We start from the raw sequence: 25741 nt of genomic DNA on the forward strand, positions 1-25741 counted from the left end.
GTTACCTGTGACCTGCGTCCTCGGTCCACGTAGGTGCAGATGGGGTTGTACGCGCCTGTTCCACACACATACAGGTGGGTCCGGTTCCACGGCTCGATCAGGCGGATGAAGTTTCCACATTCACCCTGAGGGGGAACAAAACAAAAACCCGGCGGGATTAAAAAAAAAAACACAAAAGGAAAAAAAGAAAAAGATTTCTGATTGTGAAAATGCAGTGGAACAAAAAGGGTTACATAATACATAATGCCCCACTGATGGTTAATAACCCCTCTGCCTGGCTTTAAACCCTCCCATCTATCATTTCCGTTGTTGGCTGGCTTGTGTTTGGCAGCTCTGTTCTCTGGCTCTGTGTGTCGGCCTGGCCCGGGCTTCACATCAGACCACACTGTCAGAGGGAAAAATGTTTCCAAACACCATATAACTGTGCGGCAGAGACCAAGAAAAGCAGAGCATCTGAGCTGTGAAGTGTGTTTGCTGTGGGGATTGAGGGTAAAACCAATTCACTGTTCTGTTCGACTTAACAAGTTAAAAAACATTCTGGTCAGACCAAGCACGACTGTTGAGTGAACATTTTGGTTTCTAAGGACAGAGAAATTTAAAATCCAATTAGGGTTTTTTTTTTTTTTTTTTTTTTTTTAGAGGAAGACAAAAAGACATGCTTGTTGCTGTGGAGCTTTTTTTTTTTTTCAAAAAAAACTTCGCCATCGTGGTTTATTTGAAATTTGTGAGAATTCAGACGAGAACAACGCTTGGCTTTTTGGAACGCAGACAAAGAGGTGCTGCTGCTAAAAAACAGCTCTGCGCTTTCGAGGTCTGCAGCTTTCTAATCTCTATTTTTTTTTTTTTTTTTTTTTTTTTGCCAACCAGCTGTCTGCCTTCCCGGTCTCAATCCGCCCCAAATCAAAACTACAGAAATGTACAGGCCGACGATTTCTGTCAAGATTTGTCTGTCAAGTCGGCGGCTAGTGACAGCTGGCGAAAAAGAGAAGGATGTACCAAGCATAACAAAAAGATTGTATGCAGGATGGGGGATGAGCCATTTTGGCAGATCTTAGCAACACAACAGATGCACAAGTCAGAGGTTTGAGAGGATGTGTTCTTGTGTGTGTGTGTGTGTGTGTGTGTTTGTTTATGCGTGTGTGTGTGTGTGTGTCTGTGCGTGTTATTCACAGTTGTGCTCCCCCACGGAGAGCACAGTGGGGATGATTGCCTTTGACCTCCCGCCTGAACCGACATCCCCTCTGAATTGCTTTTGAATTGTCATCATCTGTCATTCCCTAAAGAGTGGCCTGCGATTGCCAAGATGTCTCCCCCCAGTAGCCAATTTTATTTCTTATTTTTAGTGATGAAATTTCAAGCCCACCACCGACACACACACGCACACACGCACAATGAGGCTCGTACGCGCACACACGAGAGCACGGAGGCCGATACGATGTTAGCCAGAGGCGGTGAGAGGCGCGGGTCACCGAGCACGCATAAATGAACATTCCAGTTGGATAAACAGCAGCCTGCACTCTCTACCAGCAGGGGACAGCGGGGTTATTAGCCAGAGTCTCATCACCCCTAACATGGGAAAGATGAGTGTGTGTGCGTGTGTGTGTGTTCCAGGGGGGTCAGAATGTGTGAGCAAAATCAAAAGCGAAGGATCTGTTATTTGTATGAATTTCAATGATGAGTTTCCTTGCGGGGGCTGCAGCCGGCGGTGGCTGTGTTTGAATGTCTGAATCGTATTAACACTTCAGACGGGCGGCCTGTAGCTTCCAGTGGCTAATTCATCTTGTCTGCCTGCCTGGAGAACACAGGGAAAAACAATTATCCCGCAAAAAAAAAGATTAAAAATAAATAGAATTATCAGTTAATGCGTACGAGACATGTAGGCTAGTGAGTACGTTTCCAGCTCTCGCTGAAGACGACTGAGCGTCGCGCGTTCCAAGTTCCTACTGGAGCTTAATTGGTGGCAGCTGTACGCAATCAGCAATCAGGGAACCCAGAGACAGTAAATAAGAGCTTCACAGCAAGTCACACATTGGAAGGAGCCTTAAAACGCCCTCCGCTGACCCTGGTGCCAGATTCAAATTAAAAGTGTCATTAAAAACTGACTGAAAACACACTTTGAGACTTTGAGACCAGAGTATCGTCAAATAAAAAGGCAGGACAAAGGTCTGTAGATGTCATTATATCGACTGGTACATGGAACCTGTCACTCCTGCAGCACTTGGGCTGCAGCCGAGTTGTCCTTGTTTGCTTTGGAAGGTTCCTAACAGAGTGAAACAACCTGCAGGTTAGTGGCAGCCGTGGTAAAACCTGGCTGGGTTCTCTAAATGCTCGGGGCTTCAGTACTGCCTTTCTTATCTTTGTTGGCATGAGATACATTAGTTTCTTACCATCAACCCTATGTTTACTTTTCTCCGCCATGTTTTCAGCACCACATGACATCAGCGTGCCAACTCATGTACCGACATTTATGAGTGACAGCTTGGGAGGGCGTTCACGTGAATTTTCCCAGTTGGATCCAATACTTTTTCTGAAGTCCTTATGAATAGTCCCTCACAGTTTTTTGGACTACAGGACAATGTTGAGGTAAAGACATGCCCCCTATAGCAGCATGATTAATTGTTTAAGCCCATAAACTGTTAGAACATAGTAAAAAGGTAATTAGGTTTCTTCCATCTTTTCCCCCTGCTAAAAGATTTTTTTTCTCAACAAGTAAGTTTACCCTCACTTGAATCGAGGGTCTAGGGACAGAGGATGTCATTCACTGTACAGATTGTTTAGACCATTGAGGCAATGGCAATTTTTCTGAGCAGCAGTCACCAGAAAATAATTTTCCCAAATAACAGCTGAAATGATTACCCAATTATTAAAATCGACGGTAATTAATTCTCCATCAGTGGCTGCGTTACTCACTAATTGAATTGTTTCATTCCTCCTCCTACATTTGAATACTCACATTGGTGTCTTTCCCTGACAGCACACATTCAGTCTTCCTCTGCTGGGCGACAGGCCAGTGGATCTGACCGAGAAAGATCAACAAGCTGGTTAGATGGAAACTTATGTGGGGTTCAATCAAGTTTACTGTTTGTGTGGGACGTTTTTCTTACTATGAGCGGCTCCTTGTTGATGTCGTGCAGATCCAGAGAGAGGATGTAATCTTTGCTGCCCACATACATGCGGTCGTGGTCCTCGTCCATGCGAAGGATCCGATAGTCGGTGGAGTTCAGCAGAAAGGAGAAGTGGTGAGCGGTGCCGGTGGACTTCAACTCTGTGAGGAGGCAAACAGAGAGGCGAAATAAATGGTTTGCTTCAAGCTGTGCCTGTAATAGGGTAGCAGGAAAAACACACAATAAAAATGGGAAAACGCAAATCACAGACGTGGTCACGAGAGATGAGTGTAGGCTGCTTATTTTTGGCACCGAGATGCTCTTTCATTCTTTCAGCATGAGAGGTGATTTTGTCTCTGTTTACTTTTCAAATCTCTCTCTCTCTCTCTCTCTCTCTCTCTCTCTCTCTCTCTCTCTCTCGCTCTCACTCACTCACTCACTCACTCTCACACACACACACACACACACACACACACACACACACACACACACACACACTTGCATTACATGTGAGGGCCGCCAACAACTTAAATTCATACTCAAAGCAAACAGGGGGCGGTATATACCAGAGTAGCCGCGAAATTATTGCTAACTGTGGCTGCTGTTAGCTAGTTAGCTCAGTTAGCTGTGCAGCTAGCAGTCCGGACTGTGAGCTTGAGGCACTGAGGTAGAGTTGGTATTTTCAACACTAATATTGGAGATTTTGAATGTGACACGAAGGCTAGCTGGTTAGCATGTTAGCTACAGAAGATATCTATTTAACACATGACACATTTCTTCACATTCTGAGGATAATTTCAACAAAAATTCTCACATGTTGTTAATCAATGTATTCCCTAGCTCCTTCCCCTAAACTTTTTCATCATAATTAAATACTGAACCCCATCATTAGCCCTATCCTTAGCCTAACTCCAACCTAACCTTCAAACCAAATATTATCCTCTTAAACAGCCCTTTGAATGTACGAGAATCAGACAAAATGTCATCAGAAAGCAGAAATGTCCTCACAGTGCGGTTGAAAAGCAACAATTTGTCCACACAAAGGCAGCAATACAAGCACAACACACACACACACAGTATGCTAATGTTGGTGCCATGATAGTATGCTAATGACGCGCCAAAGCTTCCCTCAGACTCTCCTAAAATTCATTTACAGAAGCTGCCTGTCCTTTTCTCTTTTTTTTCTTTCTTCTTCTGCTCTACAATTACATCCTGCCATTATGGGGTTCTGGAGAGGCTAAATCTGGTTATGACAGGTTTGACAAAAGCAAGGAGGCATACAGTAAATCTCACAAGAGTCAGAACTGAATGGCAACAGACAAGCGATAAATCACTCACTGGCATACGCCAACAGAAAAGTGTCAGGATAACTCTAAATGACCATTAATTCTGGCCTGTTTATCCACACTGCTCTGCTGTTGGTGCACTGAGCTACAGTCACGCATCATGGCTGCCATTACAAAAAAGCCAAACAGCAGATAATGTTCAGGTTCTGGCAGCCTCGACCCCACCGAGCCGTTGTGGAGACGATGTTCTTCACTGTAATCTCCTCTCGTGAATTCTCCATTTCAGCTGCAGTGCAGGAGATGCCGACCACTCCCAGGATTATTAGTCTCACATCGTATCACACATGCATAACATGGCCACATCCTTCCCCTCCGTATCGCTGTTGAAACTATACAACTTCTCTCAAATGGCTCACATACTGCTCAGGGCAGATCGCTGCCGTGCGTGAGTGTGAGTTTAAGTTACACTCTGGGTGTGAGGGGAGATAAGTGGAGATCTGGTGAACGGAAAGCAGCTTTTTCTCCCGGTCCTCCCATTACCTCCCAAGCTGTTAGAGAATCTGATAGGAGGTCTCTCTCTTTCTCTTGCTGTCTTTCAAACTCCGCTTGGGAAAGTGGAGCTTGAGAAAGTTGAGCCGGCACTTGTGCTGGTTCTATTTGCAGAGAAAACTAGAGGACCAGATAGAGGACCTGTTCACGTTCCACTTCAACAGGACCAGACAAACAACCCTACTGTTCCCACCAGCCAAGTCCGAGACACACTGGAAATGAGAGAGACTCCCTGAAACAGCTTTTTCTTGACAGAGAGCAATCAAAATGTCTCGTTACTTTTCAGGAAATAAAAGACAGCATGATGTTGTCCACCTGCAGAGGACATCTTGAAATACTGACATGAATCCTCTGTTAGAAAGCTCCTCAGCTGCTGGTGTGCTGAGCTCCTTCAGGAACTGTGAAATACTGCCGTCACGGTGCAGCATCACGGCGGGCAGTGGGCTGGATGAGGTAGTAAATAGGAATAGACATGGCTGTCACGCATGTAATTCTCATAAGATGCCTCCGAACACAGCTTTACTATTTGTTCACACTCTCCTGGATGGAGAATTGCAGAAGGCCTGAGCATTTGTGGACTTTCAGTGGAAACATATTGTGATTATATGACTTTATTGGGGTATTATTTTACAGGATTCTGAGCAGATCTATTAAAGTTAATGGTTCAAAGTCAATTTTAAATTTAATACTTGGGGTTACCAGAATACTGTTTAAGTGGGTGTATTTTCTTTCTGTTCAGTTCGAACTGAACATAAACTTTAAGTTTATCTAACTTCGCCAAGGAGGTCATATTTCCACCTGTGTCCATCTGTTGCTTGGTTTGTCAGCAGGATTACACAAAAACTACTGAACGGATTCTAATGAAATTTGGAGGAAACTTGGACGGAGGATTGGTCTCAGTCCAGAATAGACTTCATTAACTTTTGGTCCAGATCTAGGTCAAGAGACAGATCCAAGATTTTTTTTTTTCACACTTTCTTTAACATTGACTTTTGCAGATTTTTGTTGGTATCTCTGGAAATATTGCATGGATCTTGAAAAATAAATGAATCAATCAACCCAAATTGGGCTTCAGCAGAGGTATGTGCTCGACTGAGGGCCACTCTAATTAGTGCTGCAATCTTGAATGGTTTCGTGAACTCAAACTCCATTTTTGATGTCATTTCTGGTCAGCATTTTTTCACCAATACCCATCTTTCATGAACCCCAGGTGTGTTCATCTCTCTCTCTCTCTCTCTCAAACTGTGGTGCCTGTATTTGATGGGCTGCAGACGACCAGGTTAAAGTGAATGAGCTAGACGTTAATGTTTTTTAAATAAACCTTTAAACAGCCAAAAACTCCTTGTTGCTGGTAGTTCCTGGGAGCTGAGAAGAGTCGTTCAACTTTTCATGCGGCACCAGGGTGTTTCATGTATTTAAATTCTGTTATTACTTCTCTTTATAGTGGTTTTCATTGTTAGTGGCAGACTCTGACATTCCTAAGCAGGGTTCATAATGCCTACATGGAGAGATGCATGCAGCATTACTGTTTGTAATTTAATCTCATTCTTATCAGCCTCACTGTTTACTGTGTCTGAGCTGTTTTTAGTTTTTGTAGTCATTTACAAAGTACGACATGGACATTTTCAACATGTTTTGACAATGAATGCGTTTCAAATCCAAAAGGAGCTCTTCATGCTTCAAACCTCTCAGCGAGGCAACCATCTCGTCCAACTCAGCTCCTTTTCTCTGTGTTCTGCTCATGTATTAAAAACTCAGAAAAACTCATTAAAAAATCAGATCACGGTTGCTCATAGCCTGATGGAAAACTGACAGTTAATGAATTCATTCTTTAAAGTTGTCTTTATTTGTTTGGTTGCACTGAAGAAACACCAGTACTTTCTCTGTTCTATGTTTCTGAAGCAACTGCTGAACAAGTGTTCACTCTTGTATTGAAGTGCCTTACCACCAGTAATAAAGGATATCATGAAATCAACATGAAGTGACATGTTAAGGATTATAACTTGAATTAATATGAATTTCAACCATATTGGCTTGCCCCAGAGCTGAGCACATGCTCAAGTACAGTAAAGTAAGTCAAGGGTGCAGGTGGGGACAGCAACATGATGATGAATCACCACCCCACAGCTTGTGCAAAAACAGTACACACACACACACACACACACACACACACACACACACACACACACACACACACACACACACACACACACACACAAAGAGAACATCCAAAAACTACTCTCCGCTTGTTTTCTATCCTTGTCACACACTCAGCCAGCAAGCTGCTCTGTCAGGCCCAGCGGACGAATGATACTGGAGCTTCAGGGACACCAAACGTCACCAGCTGACATCCCACATTTATCACCTCTGCACTCAGATTCACACTCAGGGGCATCTGAGCAGCGGTGACTGGCTGTCAAAAGTCCGACAGCGGCTGTAGGTCACCGAGAGCGGAGGGACAGACTGACCAGACAGGCAGACAGACAGATAACCTACCACGTTACAAATAAACATTCATCAGAACAGATTATCAGTTAGCGCCGACTGGCTTCAAGTTTCTGGCAGCCTGTCATCTCTGTCTTCAATTCAGGGATCACTGGATCAATAACTATCTTGTAGCCGACCATAATTTCATCCTGACAAGAATGACCCCAACGACTTGCATATCATGAAAAACTAGCAACAAGTGAGCTCCAAAGTCAACTCTTAATCAAAACTGAATGTTAAAAAACTCCCCAAAAGATAACATTTGATTTGAGAGGATTATTTTGCAGCCATGACATCACTGATAAAAGCCCCTTTTTGGCAGTTAAAATACACAAATCAGATTCTAAATTATATCCAAACAAACTGAGTGACACACTTTCAAAACAGACTAATTATCTTGTTTCTGAAAAAGCATGGGCCGCAAATTATATACCAATTTTGGTTTGGACGACTTCATTCAACAATCTGTATTCAAACGCTCTGTTTTAGCCTCATTTTTCCAAAGCCGACTGATACGGAGAGACCGCTGACACATAATGGAAAAACATGTCTGGCTGTGTTTGATGAAAATTATATCTCATCTGTAATCTTTTCATGGAGGTCTGCATATTTCTGATAACTAATTGTACTGCACTGGCAACATAAGGAGCAAGGCTTGTATGCACATGCGTAGCCTCAACATCAGCAGCTTTCGCAGCCCTGAAGTGTATAAAATTGCAGTGAAGGAGATAATGTATGGGACGTAATGGGAGGAATAACCAGGGCCGCCGCAGCACGCAGGACCCATTCCAGCACGTTTAAAAGCCTACATAAAGACTACACGTCCCCTCAGCTGAAGTACAATGACTCTATTATAGCTCTACTCTACATTAACTCCATTCATCTTGCCATTTTTAATCTTTCAAAATGAAGTGGCAATCTTGCACTCAGGAGAAATATTACATCTGTGCGAGACGAGACATGCTAAAACACATTTTCTTTGAAATAATGCCCGGGGCGTGTTGAGATAAGGAGTCAGGTATGATAACAGTCCACCTCAAAGTGCTCACATCGCGCTCTATTGTCAGCACAAATTCATTTCTCAGACGCACTCTGCAGCTCCAAGCCTTAAATGGCCATGCCTCCGACGCCAAGAAAAATGTTACGGAACAAAACACAGCCTTGACATTGTGTGTCAAACGTCTGACTTTATAACAAGCTGGTAAATTCAGCAATGATAGGGCACGAGTCTGTAAAGGCCGCAGGATCTGGTGTATATCACCGGCTTTCCCAGCAAGGTCTTTGTAATCACTACCAGACACACAGGCAGGCCAAGCTAAATGTTCCTTTTTTTATTTTCAGCTTGTGCACGTGGAATTGTCGTTGGTTTGCTGAAGATCTTTCTGGTTGGATAAAACCCAATCTGTTCCTACTAACTGCCCCAGAATGTGAATGACATCTGCTGGTAAACTGATCCTGTAGTCTGTCCACCTGTTGATGTGATCCCTCTGCACTGTGGTCACTCCGCTCTGTTCTGCAGCCAAGGTATGTAGCCTTTTGGCAAAGCTTCATACCTCAGTGTGGCCTTCCTGGGTCATCCTCAGAGGGACATAAGGGACCTGTGTTTTGTATCTGTAAGGAGATGATGAAATATGCAGCGCCCACACACTCCCAGACACTTCTTTTCGTGCCACTATCAGCTTTGCAGATCTCCTCTACTTTCCTGTCAGAGTCTGTGTGTGTCTGCGTCTGTGTGTGTGTGAGTGTGTGTGTGTATTACAGGTGAAAGAGAACAGGGGGGTCTGAGGATACCGCCTGCAGAAAATCCCAAATACCTGGCCAGGCATCCTCGGCATGTTGTCTGCATTCCCCAATCTACTCATGTTCACATTCTCATAAAGTAGAGGTGTGGTCCCACCTTGCAGCAGCTTGTCTGCAGTCATGCATGCACAGTGTCCCTTTGTGGATTCTCTTCATCAGGTGACGGACACTTAGCTTATATATAAGGGTGGTCCCAAGCAGAATAAAGACAGTGTAAGTGGTGTGAGAGTTTTAAAATATTCATTATTTTTTCCAGAGGACCTTAAAATAGTTGACTACGGTCTCATTTCAGCTAAAACCAGGAGATAGTTCGCTTAGTTTAGCATAAATGGCTGGAAGGGGAAGCGAATAGCTTGGATCTCTCGAAATACATCCAACAACCTCTACAGCTCACTAACTAACTCTTTATATCTTAATGGTCTTATTTGTTTCACCACTACACAAACAGAAATCTAAAAATAACAAGTTTTAGTTTTAGAGGGAGGACGTCACTGTACCTAGTTGCTGTTTATCAAAAAATTAGCACGAGTCTACATTTAAAAAAAAAACTTGTCATCTTTACATTTCTGTTTGTGTAAAGACTTAACAATACATGGAAAAAGTGTTAATTCATGAAGTTTAGGTGTTCTGGTTGGTCAAGTTTTTAATTTAGAACAGAGCCAGAATAGCCGTTTCCCACATATTCCCATGATGCCAAGCTAAGCTTGATTATAGCTCCTTAATTTAGGTAGCACCAGGAGAGCGGTACTGACCTTCTCATCTAACTCTTGCCAAGAAAGGGAACAATGCATACAAATATTTTCAAAAATGTCAAATTATTGATTCAACTATAATTCCAATCCTTCCTTCACAGTTTCCAAGAAGCTAAAGTTGTCTAAACCCAAGCAGATCTTGGTCAATGAGAAGATGGATATGTAGGGCTGGGTATTGAACTTTGATCCTGTCATAGCACACTATCAAATATTGAAAATATTATTTACCAAAAGGAAGTTAATTGCATCAGTGTAAGTGAGCCAATAAGACACAGCATGCTTGTTGAGTAGATCTAATAATGCTGGTGATTGGTTGTCCCAAGGTACGCAAACACTAGGTTACGCCTAGAGACAGGGGCTCATCAAGTGTATGTGTAATGTAATCTGTTGTTAAAATGGATTTAACAGAATTGGTATTGAAAAAATTATCATTCAGGAACTTGTACTGAGGTAAAGATATCTGTATAAGTATCAAACTTATGACGATATCTCGCCCTACGGATGCGGAAACTCTCTTTGGAGCGATCATATTGGCACAGACTGTGGTCTTCTGAATTACTCTGCTTATTGTAAAAGCATACAATAAACAAGTGAAGTATGAAAAGTATTTGTGTCCTCAGTGCAAATCCCGAGTGCATGCTGAATGTCTGAGTCTAGTGTATCTTTCTAAGTGCACAGGACGGAGAGGTCACTGCAGACATGAAAGGGGCTGAAAAAGCAGTGGGAAGCCTTATCAGCCCGACCCGTCGCAGCTTTGTGTTTGCCTCCCTTCTGCACCTCATAATCAGCCTCTCACCACCACCACTGGGACCAGGACTATTGACTCAGAACACATGTCAGTGCAGCTGATTGCTGCTTACCTGTGCCTGTCGAGGACAAATAATTGGCAGCCGATTACGTCTTATCTCTGAGCTTCCGGATGCTGTCAGTCAGATGCTCTTCACGCTCGTTTGCCACTGATACACTGCGTACGTGTGTGTGTATATGTGTGTGTGTGTGTGTATACATAGAAACAGGGCCCTCTGATCCTCGCATCAAATCAGGGACACCTGTCTCCCACTGCACAAATCAAGAGCAGCGGAGAGATTGATTTAAGTAGTGAGTTCACTTCCTGCGTGGAGGCGAGAGATTATAACAAATCTATTTCTGCTGTTTCGGATGACAGGAAAGGTTAATTAAAGCACGAGGGAGTGGAGGAGCATCTCTGGTTCAACTGGCAGGAAAGGTCATTTATATCTCCGGTCTGCAAACCCCACCTGCATTAAGTTCATGTTGTAGCGTATATATGTAATTATCAGAGGAGGATACGGTGGGATTACATGCAGAGGAGGGCAGTGCAAGACATTCCACTTCTTCCACCTATTACACACAAGGGTGGACTATCAGTCAAGAAACAAAGAAAATGTATTCCAAATATATACATTCAGCGAAGACCCGGCCAAACCCAAAGCAGCGTGACTACTACAATCTTGAGATGACTCACGTGACCAACGCTTTTCCCTCAACGCACACGGCAACAGACAGCTGCCCTCAGGGCCGCAGGTGAAAGGTTAAAGGACACGAGGGGTCTGAGGTGAAAGCTCATCCCAGGCCTCCTCACACACTTCAGCATAATCAGGATTATCTTTGAGGGCGTCAGGCCGGGTGTGGAGAGAGCAGGGTGGTCATGACGATACTGGGGTGGGATGGTTTGAGTAGAGTGGGGAAAAATGCACCTCCTTAAGAAACGTCTGAAAGGGTGCGAGGAACAATGTTGTAGCTGCAGCTGTTTAAAGAGTAGAATCGATTGAGATGAAACCTCATGATACGTCTGCTGTTGCAGCTTCACACAGTGACAGCAAAAGCTTTTCATCTAGTTTTTATAAGCATGTTTTCCGCTTGGTTACACAGAAAAGTATGGTGGGATGCATTCAAGTGGCATGAAAATTATAAGTCCTAAGCACTACTTTACATTTAATGGAAGAAAAAGTCAAAGAAAAATGAGACATATATTCAAGCTGAGCTGTAATTAAAGCCTCTCAGGAAATCCGTGTGCAGGTCTGCCTCACTCTCTCCCTCCACAACTCTAATCCTTGGATTTTGGAGAACACGAAAAACACGGGTTGGTTCCTTACTTTGTTTATAAAACGCTCTATCCCGAAAGGCGCTGTCTGAGCCTGTGGCTGGCCATTGTATGCACAAGTGTTTGCGTGTGCGGGACTGGGGCCGTGCAGATGCTGCAAGCCGCTGTAATGATGATGAAGCTGTGTTTGTTGTTGTAGCCGTGCTTGTGCTTGCAGCAAGCCGGTCGGGGTTGGCGGCGGCGGTCAGTGGTGACACGCAGGTTAGAGGGATTACGGAAAGGGCTGAATAATGAGACGGAGCTGGTGCGAATGAGTGAAAAATCCAACTGCCCCTGGCTGACCTCTGACCTGGCACTCAGAGCAAATACTCTCCCTCTCTGTCAGCTGCACTAACACGTACCCGGACGCACAATGCCTTTCTCATAGGAGTCGGCCCATTCTTATTTTATGGATTTCATCTAATCCTCTATTCGATCGGGAGCGCTAAAAATGTGCGTAGTTGCTGAGCCAAGATGCCAATAAATCAGCTCTCCTCTGGCTGATTTTAACCAGTGCTGAACAAAAAATCATTTTAAGTGTGCCCTCTTGCTTCCTCGTGTATCAAGGTCATGGCCAGTGTGTTGCTAGCTGGGGGCAATAAGAGCGGGGTAATTAGGAGGTAAATTTAGAGAGACCATTAGCTGCAAAGTGTTGACTGGCAGTCCACTGGGGACAAAAGCCACCTCTACCCTCTCTGGGTGTTCCACTCTCCAGTCCAGCACTGAGTATCTACTATATTCCCTGCTGTCATTTTTCACCCCCCCCAACAGCAAATGGTGTGGTGGAGGAGTGAGAATGGAGGGAGGAGCCCCGAGGGGAGAGGAGCCTGACAGCAGGCCTAAGAACTTCCATTTATCAAAGTGGGCAGGAGAGAGCAATGGAAACTCTGAGTCGAACTCTGCGAGAGCTGCTTCAGTCGGCCAACACAGGGGCTGAGATCCCCTCTGCTGCTGCTGGAGGAGCGAAAACCACAGCTCACGAAGGCACGAATACACAAAAACTGATTGCGTTGTCAGCTGCCAGCTTAGGTACAGAGCAGGAGTAAACATAGACGAGAGAGAAGTTCCACAAAGTCATGTTTACGCCTGACAAGAAAGGGAAGTAATGAGGAAGTAACACTTGGTGGTTAACATATATACAAACTGCCAAATTCACATGCTACAGTAAGCAGACGCACGTGCATCAAGAATCTATGTGTCACACTTTGACGACATGTAAGGTTCCAACGAGCACAAGCGTTATTCTAAAAGACATACAAGATGTTCTCGGTTTCCCTCACAGACTTCTGATCAGTAGTTTATGCAAGTGGGATGAAATGGTTCAGATCAGGCTTTGCAGGGTCAAGTTAAAATGATAACGTAGGCAAGTGTGCAGGACTAATGATGGCATTTGGGTAGGAACTGTAACTTAACTGTAAATTCTCTAATTGGATAGGAGGAAAAAGTTTGTTGGGTAGGATGAGTGTTAGCTATGCTAGTGTGGTGCTAATGTAGCATTTATGTTTGACACCCTGGATGAAAAGTCCTCCGAGTAAAAACTAGAGCCTGACTGATACGACGTTCGGCCGATATATCAATAAGGCCGATTACAGATATATCGAATCTGCATGTCTTGTCTGATATATGCCAGAATGAAAAGTTTCCCAGTGATATTTCTTGTTTCAGTACGCTGATGTCTTTTTAGACTGTAAAGTTTTTGTATTGTTCTTCTGTTACATATCAGTGTCAAAAATGTTTTAAATACATTGGAGGATCATTGACTTTATAATTACAGCTATTGGGCGGGCTCTAGCCCAATTCTTGCCTTTTAATTGCCTTTTAATTCAGATGACTTGTGTCCTTGGATGAGTTGTGGAAGCAATGCACTTCTTATTCAGGATGGTGATACATCTGATTAGGATAATCTCTACAGTCCCAACACTGTGAAGATGGTGTGAGGTTGAAACACCACATGATACTGAGGGAGCTGTTAAGATCTCTTTATTGTTTTTGAAATTTCAATCAACCATTCATATAGATCATTTTCACTTCAGTACCCAAAACGCTGCTTCCTCTATTGAACAAAATAAAACCGAATTATCTCACAGTGAGGAGTGATGAGGAGACAAACATCCCAGCATCAATCATCACTTTCCCATCCTGCATCAGCCTCCTCAGATTGTTTGAGCCTGTTTCTGCCAGCCTCTCGCACCATCCAGAACACTGTGCGGAGTCTTTAAAGAGGTTATCATGCATGCAGCTAGACCAAAAAATTATGGCATCCCCACCTATCTTAAATCTCCCTCTCTATGCCTGGTTAGTGCTATTTTGATTTAGTATCGCCGAGCTTCCTCCGACACCTTTCCTGTTCCTCAGCTTGTCTGATCCTGCCAGCATCCACTAGCCCCTGTCCGCATACCAACCCTTTGAGATAACACAAGCTCCTTTCTTTAACACCCGGCATGCCGCAGGTGGAACAGCCATGGTGATGGGGGAAATGCGTGCACGATGAGTGCAGTGATGATGTATTTTTCAATGACTGTCAGGCGTGTGCTTCACCCATTAAATGTATTTAACTCTAGCATGAAGAAAGAGTTAGACTTGTCTCAAAACAAGCGTGTTAAGATCCACTTCTAACGAGATTCAAATGGTGTGTTTGCGTCCAAGAGTTGTGCAAGTTTTAAGCAAACTTCTTAAAAGCTGACAAAATGAAATGCCTGTGGTTGTGTGGTTCTCTCAGCGAGCGTTCAGCTAAATTACTCAAGAGGATGTGACATGATGAGATTTTCAAACAACGACCAAAAACTCTGACACATGGTGGCATTCCGCTGCTGCTTCCCAGCGAGGATGGCATTTATGTTATTTTAATGAATGACTTTGTCTCCTCTGTCCACCCACACCATGTGGTGTTTTTGTCAGCCACCCTGGAGACACAGACAGGATGACAAGCAACAAAGGCCACTCGCTGGAGCTGAGCTGGGGATGTTTTGTGGGATGTGTCATCGACTACCAGGCCACCTGGAGAGACGGGGAAACTTGTTTGACCCTGAGCCAGGAGGCAAAAATGTTTTTTTGGCCTATTTAAAATCACTCAAGAAGAGATGTAAAATTTGGTTTAAAACTTTTGAGTGGAAATGCCCTTAATAAGCTCAGCTGGAGCCTTTGGATTAAAAGTGCTAATGGAACATTTAACATTTGTTAGATGTCCTGCATTGTTAAAAAAATGTCTAGTATGCGAATTATCCTATATCAGGTGTGAAACAAGGCAGTCAATTAGAGGTTTGTGATGCAAATATTAACTTGCCTTTGGTCCCAAATGGCCAGCAAGGGAAGCTAGTCAAGCTCCAGGGTCAGCAGCATCTGTGGAGTTATCACACCACAAGCCACTAATGGGCGGGTGCCAGAGGCCCATCTGCACGGTCCACATAACACTGCATGCCCTGCTGCTGCATACACCCACTTGACCCCACATCGGCGACAGACAAAGGCAGGGTCACCCCCGACCAGGTACATGTCAGAGCAGATCCCGGGTCGAGCCTTGTGCACTAATGCCGTATGACAGGCAGGGGACAAGCAGATAATGCGGCTGGGTGTTGAGCAGCGTGGTCCTCAGATGGCGTGTTGGGAGTCCGGGCCTACAGCGAGGACCTGCTTGTTTGTCTGACATGCTTTGTGCCCTGTTAACAGTTAGTGGGAGTTAAGCTAAAAAGACTGAGGCAGACATGCATAACCATAAGACATCAATGTACTTCTCGAACTAGCTGAAATTACCTCCTAAATGGAACATGCACATTTGACAAGAAGGCGGCGTGGCTCTTGGGATTATACTGATGACATTTTGTACACATATTTGTGTTCTTCACAGGATGAGTCCTAATGATTTTGGCAATCCCCTGACTTGTCTCAGTACTTGTGATGTATCTAAACATGCATGTGATGGATTGGAACAACATTTTGCACAGATATTCATGGTTCCCAGAGGATGAATCCTAATGACTTTCCCTGACTTCTCCTCTGGCACCACCACATCACATTTGTGATTTTAGTAAAATGGCCCATTGCCTACTGGATGGATTAGCATGAAATTTCATTCAGTAATTTCATTGTAATTACATAGATGGTTTCTTACCTCCCCTTCTAGAACAATTATCAGGTCAATATGTTCATTACTTTGGTTTCAAACTTAATAATGATTGCAATGCTAACATGGTTAACATTGTACCTGCTAACGATCTGCATGATAGAACTATCAATGTGAGCATGTTAGCATGTTGACCTGAGTCACATGGAGCCGCTGGCATGGTGGTAGACTGTAGCTTTTGGTCGCTTGCTTGTAGCCTTTGACAAGAACTACAGCAGTATCTGATAACATTTTATATTTGGCTCATCATCTGCCTCTTACATGCACTTACATGAACTTGAAAGGTCAAGATTTTCTCAACACACTCCCTGAAGAGAAGATCTTTGCAAACAGATCAAACATAACATTCCACCAGTAATCCATTCCATTAGTAGCCGACTGTGCACCGGTGAACTAATAGATCAATACGGCATTGACCTCAGGAGATGATTCTGGTGGTAATTACACTTGGAGCACAAACTCTGCCATCCCAGTCTCTTAAGCTCTGCAACCACAAGCTCGTCTAAGAAAAACAAATTAGCAGCAACATATTCTGACGATTTATGAGCGTATTCTCAAACAAAAACACACAGATATTCTCTGACAAGTTATTACAGGTAACCCCTGAGCCGTTAGGACTCAGGAGCAACCCAGGAACAATATTATGTTTTCTTATTATGGTCTGGGTAAGAGCAACTTGAGCCCCACAAATGTGAGATGTTATTTGCTAGTGTTTCACTTCTTGGGTTTGGGCCCAACCCTGGCTCAGCGTATACTAAGTATCCTCTACCACTGAATCCTTCCCAGAACAAGCAGCAGCTTTGAGTCTGTTTGTATGGAGTCCAGGAGACTTTGTTTTCAGTGATTCTTTGGTAACATGTTGAGTTTCCTGGTCAAGTGTGCAACACTTTAAACTCATATTCTGACCAAACCGCTGCCTCCTTTTATTACAGCCATCTTTTGTGCGTGCTTCTTTCAACAGTAACCTTTTTTTATTTTGGTACATTTGCGAGCATGACGGGAGCATTTTCTTTAATGCAGCTCAAACTGACATAAAAGGCGACACTCACCAGTGCGCACACAGAGAGATTTGATCCAAACATTCAATGAAACGCTGCAGGAAAGTTTGCTGAAAGCTGTGGGAAGAAAGGAAAAGTAGGGAGACCAACTGGTGAGAGACAAAAGCTGTTGAGTGACAGAGCGCCCATGTTAACTTGTCCATTTGCTGTCTGTCTGTTTGTCAAAAAAAGGGAGCAGAGGAGCGGACGAAACTGGGGGATGATGACCGTCAGTCAAGGGCATTCATCTTTTCTGAGTGGAAGAGTGGCTGCATGATGGCGATGATGGTAGTGGGAATGGAGGGAGTTAGAGCGAAGGGAGAAGGCGCTGAAGTGGGGGAAGAGGTGGCAGAAAGGAATGCAGGCAGTGGAAACGCTTCAGAAAATTGTTATGGAAAATAGTTGGCTTTTGGAACATATTCAAACTGTACCGACTGCAGTAAACCAGAATAAGAAGCCACATTGTTGCTGCAATGGTGCACACATTTTTTTAAACTTCAACGACCCAAACAACCTGTCTTGTTTCACAGTCTAAGGGGTCACTGTATAGATGATGATTTGACAAGGTGATGGCTTGGACTTCCCGGTGGTGTGAAGGGAAGCATACATCACGCACAGTTGCAGAAAACATCAAACAGGTGCAGTACTGAAGCGTAATCTCACAGGGCAGCAGTCAGCTTAGGCCACCTCAATGCCGTCAGTGTTGGAGTGGTGTTTGTTTAAGCATTCTTCTGAGCAAGAAGCACTAACTCAAGTAAAATCGTCTCATGTGATGATCTTTCCCAGCACGACGGAACCAAACACTTTAAGAATGAGGGGCCTTTACTCGCAGAAAATAATTACAGGCTAAAACGACCATTTACATTCCAAAAGGTTAAATGTGCGCTTTGAAAGTAAAAAAATGTCATTCAAGATGAAACATGTTGGCAGCCGTTACATCTTTAATGGATAATGTGAATTGTCTGCTGAAGGCGGGCCCCCGCGCTCTCATCCCAGCCTGCAATTAAAGCAAAGCTACCCAAGGTCAGGCTGAGTGACAGGCTGACAGACCTATAGATTACTGTCTGTCTGTGTAATCCACGGCCTTTTTACTCCCCTCGCTGACTGACGCTCTCACCCCTCCTACTTAAAACACCAGGGCCTGTTGATTTGGAGGCTTTCATGTTTGATGGACAGATGGGACATCCTACCCCGTGACCCTGCGACCTTTTTCTCACCCATGACCATAAAGGGTCAGTTTGAAGAGTGTGGCTGCTTCGGGCCAGTCGGAGGAGGATGTGTGAATGTCTCTAGTTAGTGCATTCATTCATATTAATAAGGCAGAAGCTTACAAATGAAATTGCCAGGTTGAACGGTGAAGTTTTGCTAGTCTGACTCACCAGATGCAGACTGTTCTTGTAGAGCCTGCCAGCTTTTCAAGTTTTGCTTCTTCCCTCCACTAGTTGTGTGCTACTGCAGTGTTTCCCACACATAGTCTTTACTTGGGCGGGCCACACAAGTATATTAATGGCCGTCTAAGTATATTTTAACATAATAATGCAGTGATCGTGATCCAACCTCTTCTATTCAATGAAGGCCTATTTATGTTGTCGTACAAGCTTATATAGTAAATACACCTGGCTGTTGTGATTCCGTACTGTGGATAAATGGCGAGGCAAAAGCAAGGCATTGAGCAATGTACGATGATGTCATCAATACATTGACAAGCATATGACATCATCTGGTGACTTCTAGTTGGCTGGCGCTAGCCTCTTTCCTTGGGAAACTCTTGACAGCACTGCCATTGCTCCATCCCGGGCTTAACGCAACCCAAGACCATTTTGATTGGTTTAAAGATGTTCAAACAAGCCAAAGTGTTTCTTTACCTGTAGCAGAATGATAATGAGTACAACCAGAGTCTTCTCATGCAAGAGGAGCCCTGGCACGGAAAGTGAAACTTGTTCCACAGAGTAAAAGAATGATAAAATCATATAAACACGAGATACAAGATGACCTGCCATACTCAAAACCATGGCCTCTGGATCACGTCATGTCAACACTACACAGCAATTACTGCACACCAGGCATGAAATGGGCAAATAAGATTGCCCACTGTTCAGATTACCGGCCACGCACCCGGACACCAACAGCAAATCAGAGAAATGTCTGCGATTTCTCTGGCATGTTATTGTTGGCAGTTCTGCTCTGTCAGATTTAGTATGCACACAAATGGAGCGAGATAAGAAATGTTGAAACGACCTTTCCAACTGTTAAAAACTCATGATGCAACACATTCGAAACCGCAGCACCAGCATCTAATGACCTATTAGTTTTTACATCAGGATCCAGGCGTTCTCAGGTATTTGACTGCAGGCTCACATTAATACTGAAAGCAACCAGACTGTCCCAAAACTATCCAGGTGGGAGACGCTCAGACAGTTTTGACAAAAGAAAGTTTTTACTGGGAAGTGCCTGTTTTGATTGGAGAATGATATAAATATAAAGAGAGAAAAAAAAAAAACGAGAGGAAGCCAAGAGTCTTATCGGTTGTGAGGCAACATGCGTGACAGTGGGAAATCTTAGTCACAGTCCCTCCATCCGTCCACACATGGAGTGTTGAAGGAGGCCGGTGATTGCACAGACACATGGAGGCTAAAGACCTTCTTATCTTACTCCGTCATACCTTCTCATAAATCAGTGCTTAGCCATCCGCTGTGCACTGATAAGGCACCCAAAGACGGACTGATCCACACCAGGAATGGAGAGAGAGAGACTTTTTTCCTTTTAAGAGTGGCCTCTCTCGCTCCCTCTCACACTCCCTTCTCCCATCTTCGTTATCTGTTTTTCATTCATCAGATCTGAACAGCAGACAAGTTTGGTTTTTTTTGTTTTTTTTTTTCTTTTTCTTTTTCTTTCCTGCTGCTTCGGGCTTGTTTGTTTGCAGCTTGCCATATTTTCTCTTGTAGCTTTTCCAGCAGTCTGGTTATGATCATCTGAGGAACTGGTGAATCATTTTTGCAACATTCACACAAGAAAGAGTTGGTAGTGCTGTGAAATGATCGTTTGATCGCAGCTGCAATGAATAAATATGTAGCGCCGAGGCTTTCGGTTAAACCCAGTCTGCCAGGTGGGTGTCGCTGCCACAGGACGACTGTGATACCAAAAGTGTCTCAAGGACAGTCCACCTCATGATATCATGATGAATGGTAGTCCGGTGATGACATTTCTGTGGAAGTTATCTCCACAGCTGCATCCTTATCTTAATAGTTTATGTCATATTGTGGATTGATGATGAAAGTAGTCTCTGTGTTTGCTATAAAATGTATGACATTTATGAGATAACCTTTGCAAACCATCCCTAGTTTTAACAGAAGTTTTCTGATAACAACAAAAAAAAAGGTCAAAAATGACACTTTTAGCACAATTCTAACTAATTATCCTTTGAAAATGTGGTGGGGGACATATCCCAGCGTAAATAACACCTACTGCAAATACGTGTCATATCAAAGCATTTCAGTTTTACATGTTTAGACGTAGCTCTAACATCAACAAAGCCCAATTATCTCCACACCTTATGTACTTGGAAATGCTGCACAGTGATTTTGGGTACCTTTGTAGTTTATCAAGAAGAAAGAACAATAGCATGAGAGATCGCCAGATCATATACAATCCATCTTGCCAGACGGCCACTTATATGCTTGTGTCTGAACCACAGTGGTTCTGAATAATCAGCGTCCCGTGAAGAGCTACTGGCATCTAAAGTGGTGACAGAGGCAGCTGTTCTCTACAAAACAATTACATCTCCTGAAGTGGTTTGAGGCAAGAGTATTTCTACTCTACTGAGGAGTATTTCTTCACTGACCAAAGAACAGAACACTGAACAGCACTAAAGGCTTTTCTTGGTGGAAGAGATGTTTTTGCTCTTCTCCTAACTGGCTTTGGCAAGAACTGGCCATCACTTGCACTGTAGGGTTCTCCCACGATGTCATATGGTTTTTGATGATCTGACGTTAGCCTGTGAAAGATGAATGTTTCGTCCAATTATCAGCCAAGTGACTTTTCCAATGGCCGAAGACAAATTCCCAGATGGTTCTGTGGAACAAACTGTTTGCTAATGTTTACTTATGTGTGGAACTCTTCATCTAACAATATCTTTGCAACGAAAAAAAATAATGTGTGCTTTTAGTCATAGAGCAATCAGGTTTAACCACAGCATGCACTGTGGTTTTTATGGTTCACTTTGCTCATCCTACTTTGTAGTGGTTTGTGACTAATTAATCATGCATAGATGGTTTAGTAGGACAGTGTAATCCTGCCACGGTGATGAAAAGGTGAATGTCATGCTGTGCGTCAATCCTTTACCAGAGTGAAATTAGTATAATCAAAAGCCATGGACTAATGAATTCCAAGATTTTTATGCCCCCCAAACGCGATTACACTTGAACAAAGCATCAGTTAGGCTGGAGAGCTTCCCAGTGTCAAAAGACATTTTGTTGTTTCCTCTGTGCGACTCTCGGCTGAGTCGACCACATTAAAACTAGATCTGTCAGCCGTGGAGAAAAGTTTTGTGTCTCTGAGTCTGTGCCAGGAGGTGTTGCCTCCTATAAGCTCTCCGAGTCTGGGGGCGCTTGTCTGTGGTCTTCCATCATTGTAGCGCAGCGCAGCACATGGTCCGGAGGAGCACATCAATTCATCTAACATGAAATCCTGCGGAACATGAAAGCCCAGGATCATTGCCAAGCTGTGACTGATGAGCGTTTCAGCGTTTGTGCCAAGAGGAGGACGAGAACGATGAGATACAGAGAGAAAGTGAGCGGAGGGTGGAAACGGACGGACAGAGATGCTTTGAGCGCTAATGCCGTGCCAGTGTTGTATGCCACTCCCCCTCCGCTCCCCCAGGGACATGAATGAAGTAAATGAATGATGGACCCGGCCCACACAAACGCCCCTCTTCTATTGAGACCAAGCAGTCCATTCACGGGGATGAGTGAGGCGTCAACACCAACAACAACAATAACAACAGCAACATAGGAGGCCCTCACTCCCATTTCTCATTCATACATATGTATGCAGTCACACAGACACACACATATGGCACAGATACTATGGACAACACTGCCAACATACCATTAGGGACACCTAGAGAGGGTTCCTGAGAACAGGGCTGGCTAACAAAGCGCGGAGGCAAAGGGGCGTGAACAGGGCAGGCACGGAGAGAAATCTTGGCATCACGTCAATGCATCCGGCACAATGATCAGGGATGAGAGGCCATCTCCTCCCCTCCACAATCAGCACATTATCAGGAAGCCCATCAGTGCATGAACCCAGAAAACACGGCTCGGAAAACCCCATGTTCTGCCACATCCTGCCCTTCCTCCTCCGCTCGGTTCTCCTCCGTTGTTCTTCCAGTGCGAGATGGGTTCAGGGGGTTCTCGCCCACACGGGGGTGATCTCACTCAGAGGTCTGACCTTCAAGCTCAGGCATTACTCGCCCGGAGCCACAGCAGCTAATGGAACATGGGGAATACGAAATCCGATTGAGGCGAGATCAATCTGACAAGGAAGGCTTTGCTATTTACCAAGCATTTACATCTCGATCCTTGAAGGTGGGCTTTGTAACGACGTTAGCATCTGACCAAGGCTCAGTTTTCACCAATTGAACGTATGCACAGTGTATGAAAGTAGGAGAGGGCTGGAGCCGAAAGATGAAATATCGCTCTGAGGGGGAGCGGGAGGAGAAGGAGAAATGTTCCGGCTTTTTTAATCCAATAGTGAGACACCACTACTGCAGCCTCCCACAGGATCATGGTCAAGCTCAACCACAGGCCTCATTTCTCCCATAATCACACGGACAGCTCCTTGGTCTTTATCCAATGTATACTGTACACACAGAGAAGCTTGATGGACTATTAGTGCGAATCTCCCACACCTGAAAACATTTCACGAGGTCGTGGTTTTCCTGCCTAAAAACACCTTTGACCCCTCATTTATGAGAGGAAGCACTCCCCCGTAAAACTTTGCCAAACTGGCACAGCGCGAGCCGCTTTGATCGCACGAACACTCGACGAATAGAAATATTTGTACTTTGGCTTCACATCATTTCGCATCATAGATGAATAGATTTATGGCTCGGAACGCATTTTGGGCCTCAGTCCAAGTGTTCCACGCTGCCAAATGACTTACAACACTCCTTCTAAGACAATCTGTATGACAATATGTGAGTGTGAATGAAGTCAGCACTTTTCATTGACTCCGACACCGAGGTTACTGCCGGGGCATTGGCACGGAGCTGAACAGTCCGAGCAGTCACCAGTTGAGGTAAACCATCTCAGCCGACACTCATGCGCCTCTAATGGGAAGCAGACACACAATTTGTCCTGCCTTTTTTTTTTTTTTTTGCGCACACACTCCTCTCCTTCTTCTCATTCTCAAATCCCTCCGTCTATCCATAGCAAACCTGACACTGATGCCCTGTAGTCCATTAGTCCTCTCAGAGCCCCGTCTGAATCTGCTCTCTTGCTCCCTTCACATTTTCCCCCACTCACACTATCTTCCTGACAGTCCTCGCTTCGACTCCTTATCTGACTGCTCTCTGTCTTTCTGTCTCCGTCCATTCCTCCTCTCCTCCCGGATGATATCGGAGCTGGAACACGACGAGCTCCTCAAGTTCAACATGTCGGTCTCTGTCCGTAGTTTGGGGGGAGGGATGCGCCTGTAGTCACTCATGTCAGATATTCAGATAACATTGCTGTGATGGGGCCGCCGAAAATCCCCTTAGACACATGATTCCAACAATAGCCCCACAGATAACTCTCCTCCGGCCTGTCTCCTCTAACTTAACGCCACTCGCCTTCTTCAGACGCACCTGTTATCGCCGATAGACAACCAAACAGTTGTCTCTACCTCCGTCACTCACTCCCTGTCCAGCAGGGCTGCGAATGATGGTCATTTCATCATCAAATGACCTGTTAATTATCTCTTAAATCAAAAATAAGCAAAGAAGTGAACAGTGTTTCAAAATCATAGCTATCAATATAGCTTGTTATGTCTGACCAAGTTAACACAAACAAACAGTATTACATTTGCACTGATATATAAGGAATGTTTCAAAACCTGTGCCAGGTGATCGGTGACCTTATTCTTATTTACACATTAGCAAACACTGAATTCTAAGATTCCCTGGAAAACAAGTAGAGCTTTGCTTTTTCTTTTAATATTGACAAACAACAAACCACAATCACTTTATCCCCTGGCCATTGAAAATCTCATGATCACGTGATGTTGGAGATTTCACATTAAACATATTCAGCATGCAAGTAATGATTATAAATGTTCTCAGTTACTCAAAGTATTTTTTGACGTCATCATTTCAAATATAAAATATCAGACAATAGTATTTTACCTTGGTGATTTCTAGTTCCTTAAACTATTCAACTTACATTTGAGAGGGTTGAAACATCAAATGCTTCTTGTGTTGCTTAATAAGTAGTTTGAATTGTAGAGTTTTGATTGAAGATGTTGTGTTGTTCATCCAAAAAGACAGTATCAAAATCATTCCATTTCATTTTACATTTATTGTCTTTTAATGTGTTTTCTGTTCTTACTGTCTCTTCTGATTCCAGCTTCTTACAGTCAATGTGAATACTTATGGTTTCTTTATTGAATATCTTTGGATTGCGGGCAATAAAAGATATTTGAGGACGTCATGTTTGGCTTTGAATTTTTTAATCAATTTAATCAATTAATCTAAAAAGTCAATGGATTAATCAACAGATTAAGCCCTGTGTTATGAATGAAATTAAAGCAGATACATTCTACCTTGTATCGTATGGTACATTTTGAACTCAACACTAGAACCATAACAAAAATAACTCGATCGATGTCCTCATATCCTGAAGTCACTGGAAACATACAGTGTGTGAAGCTACACAGATTGTCTATCCCCAGTAAAATTCCCACCCCAGGTGTTCCCGATGGCCACCACATGACACGCGAGGTCAATGGCACTGCAGTAACGGGATCTCAACACTGACAGACAAATGATAATGAATGATAGCTGTCTGAGTAAACAGGTGGACGGGTGCCCTTGACCCGCTGTCTTCTTAATTTAAGTGTGGGCTGCAATCCCCCTCTCAGACGACTCCCACACCTCGGCCACATCTGGAGAGCACGTCCAGTCTGGTGGAGCCTCCATATACATGCAGAGAAACCAATCCTGTGCTTATTCGTCCACTAAACTCTCAACACTCTCAACAAAGACCACGGCACGGCCCTATCGAAGCCTATCCTTTTTAGCAAATGCGCTTCTCTCATTCGTCTTAACTAAGCCTCGGAGCCTCGGCGCTGCTTCTCTTCAGGATTTCCTGCGAGCAGACGAGCCGGCAGACATCAGGGGAAATAAGCACACGGCGCTGTGATTGCATCCCACCTCTCCTCCGTGTGCGTGGAGAGAATCATTTGAACCCGATTCGGTTTTGTGAGGAGTGACAGGTAGACGCTGCTATGGCAACCAAACCAAAGCAGTGT

The 25741-nt window shown here is 44.0% G+C and overlaps 1 protein-coding gene and 1 long non-coding RNA gene across 4 annotated transcripts in view; one reads left to right on the top strand and one right to left on the bottom strand.

The window, feature by feature from the left end:
• The window catches only part of sema3fa (sema domain, immunoglobulin domain (Ig), short basic domain, secreted, (semaphorin) 3Fa), a 56040-nt gene that overhangs the window by 19155 nt on the left and 11144 nt on the right, over nt 1-25741 (bottom strand). For all 3 annotated transcript variants that reach the window (XM_037100668.1, XM_037100669.1, XM_037100667.1), the window contains exons 3-5: nt 3105-3265; nt 2954-3016; nt 6-125 (exon numbers count right to left, since the gene is read on the bottom strand). In XM_037100668.1, the coding sequence (XP_036956563.1) occupies nt 6-125; nt 2954-3016; nt 3105-3265 (344 nt within the window). The remainder of the gene's footprint in view (nt 1-5; nt 126-2953; nt 3017-3104; nt 3266-25741) is intronic.
• On the top strand, nt 1918-3272 carry LOC119020895. The gene is made up of 4 exons (XR_005075435.1): nt 1918-2284; nt 2427-2583; nt 2975-3041; nt 3135-3272. It is a non-coding gene; the product is annotated as an uncharacterized LOC119020895 (long non-coding RNA).

Source organism: Acanthopagrus latus, chromosome 6 (genome assembly GCF_904848185.1).
Source record: "Acanthopagrus latus isolate v.2019 chromosome 6, fAcaLat1.1, whole genome shotgun sequence".
Taxonomy (NCBI): Eukaryota; Metazoa; Chordata; class Actinopteri; order Spariformes; family Sparidae; genus Acanthopagrus; species Acanthopagrus latus.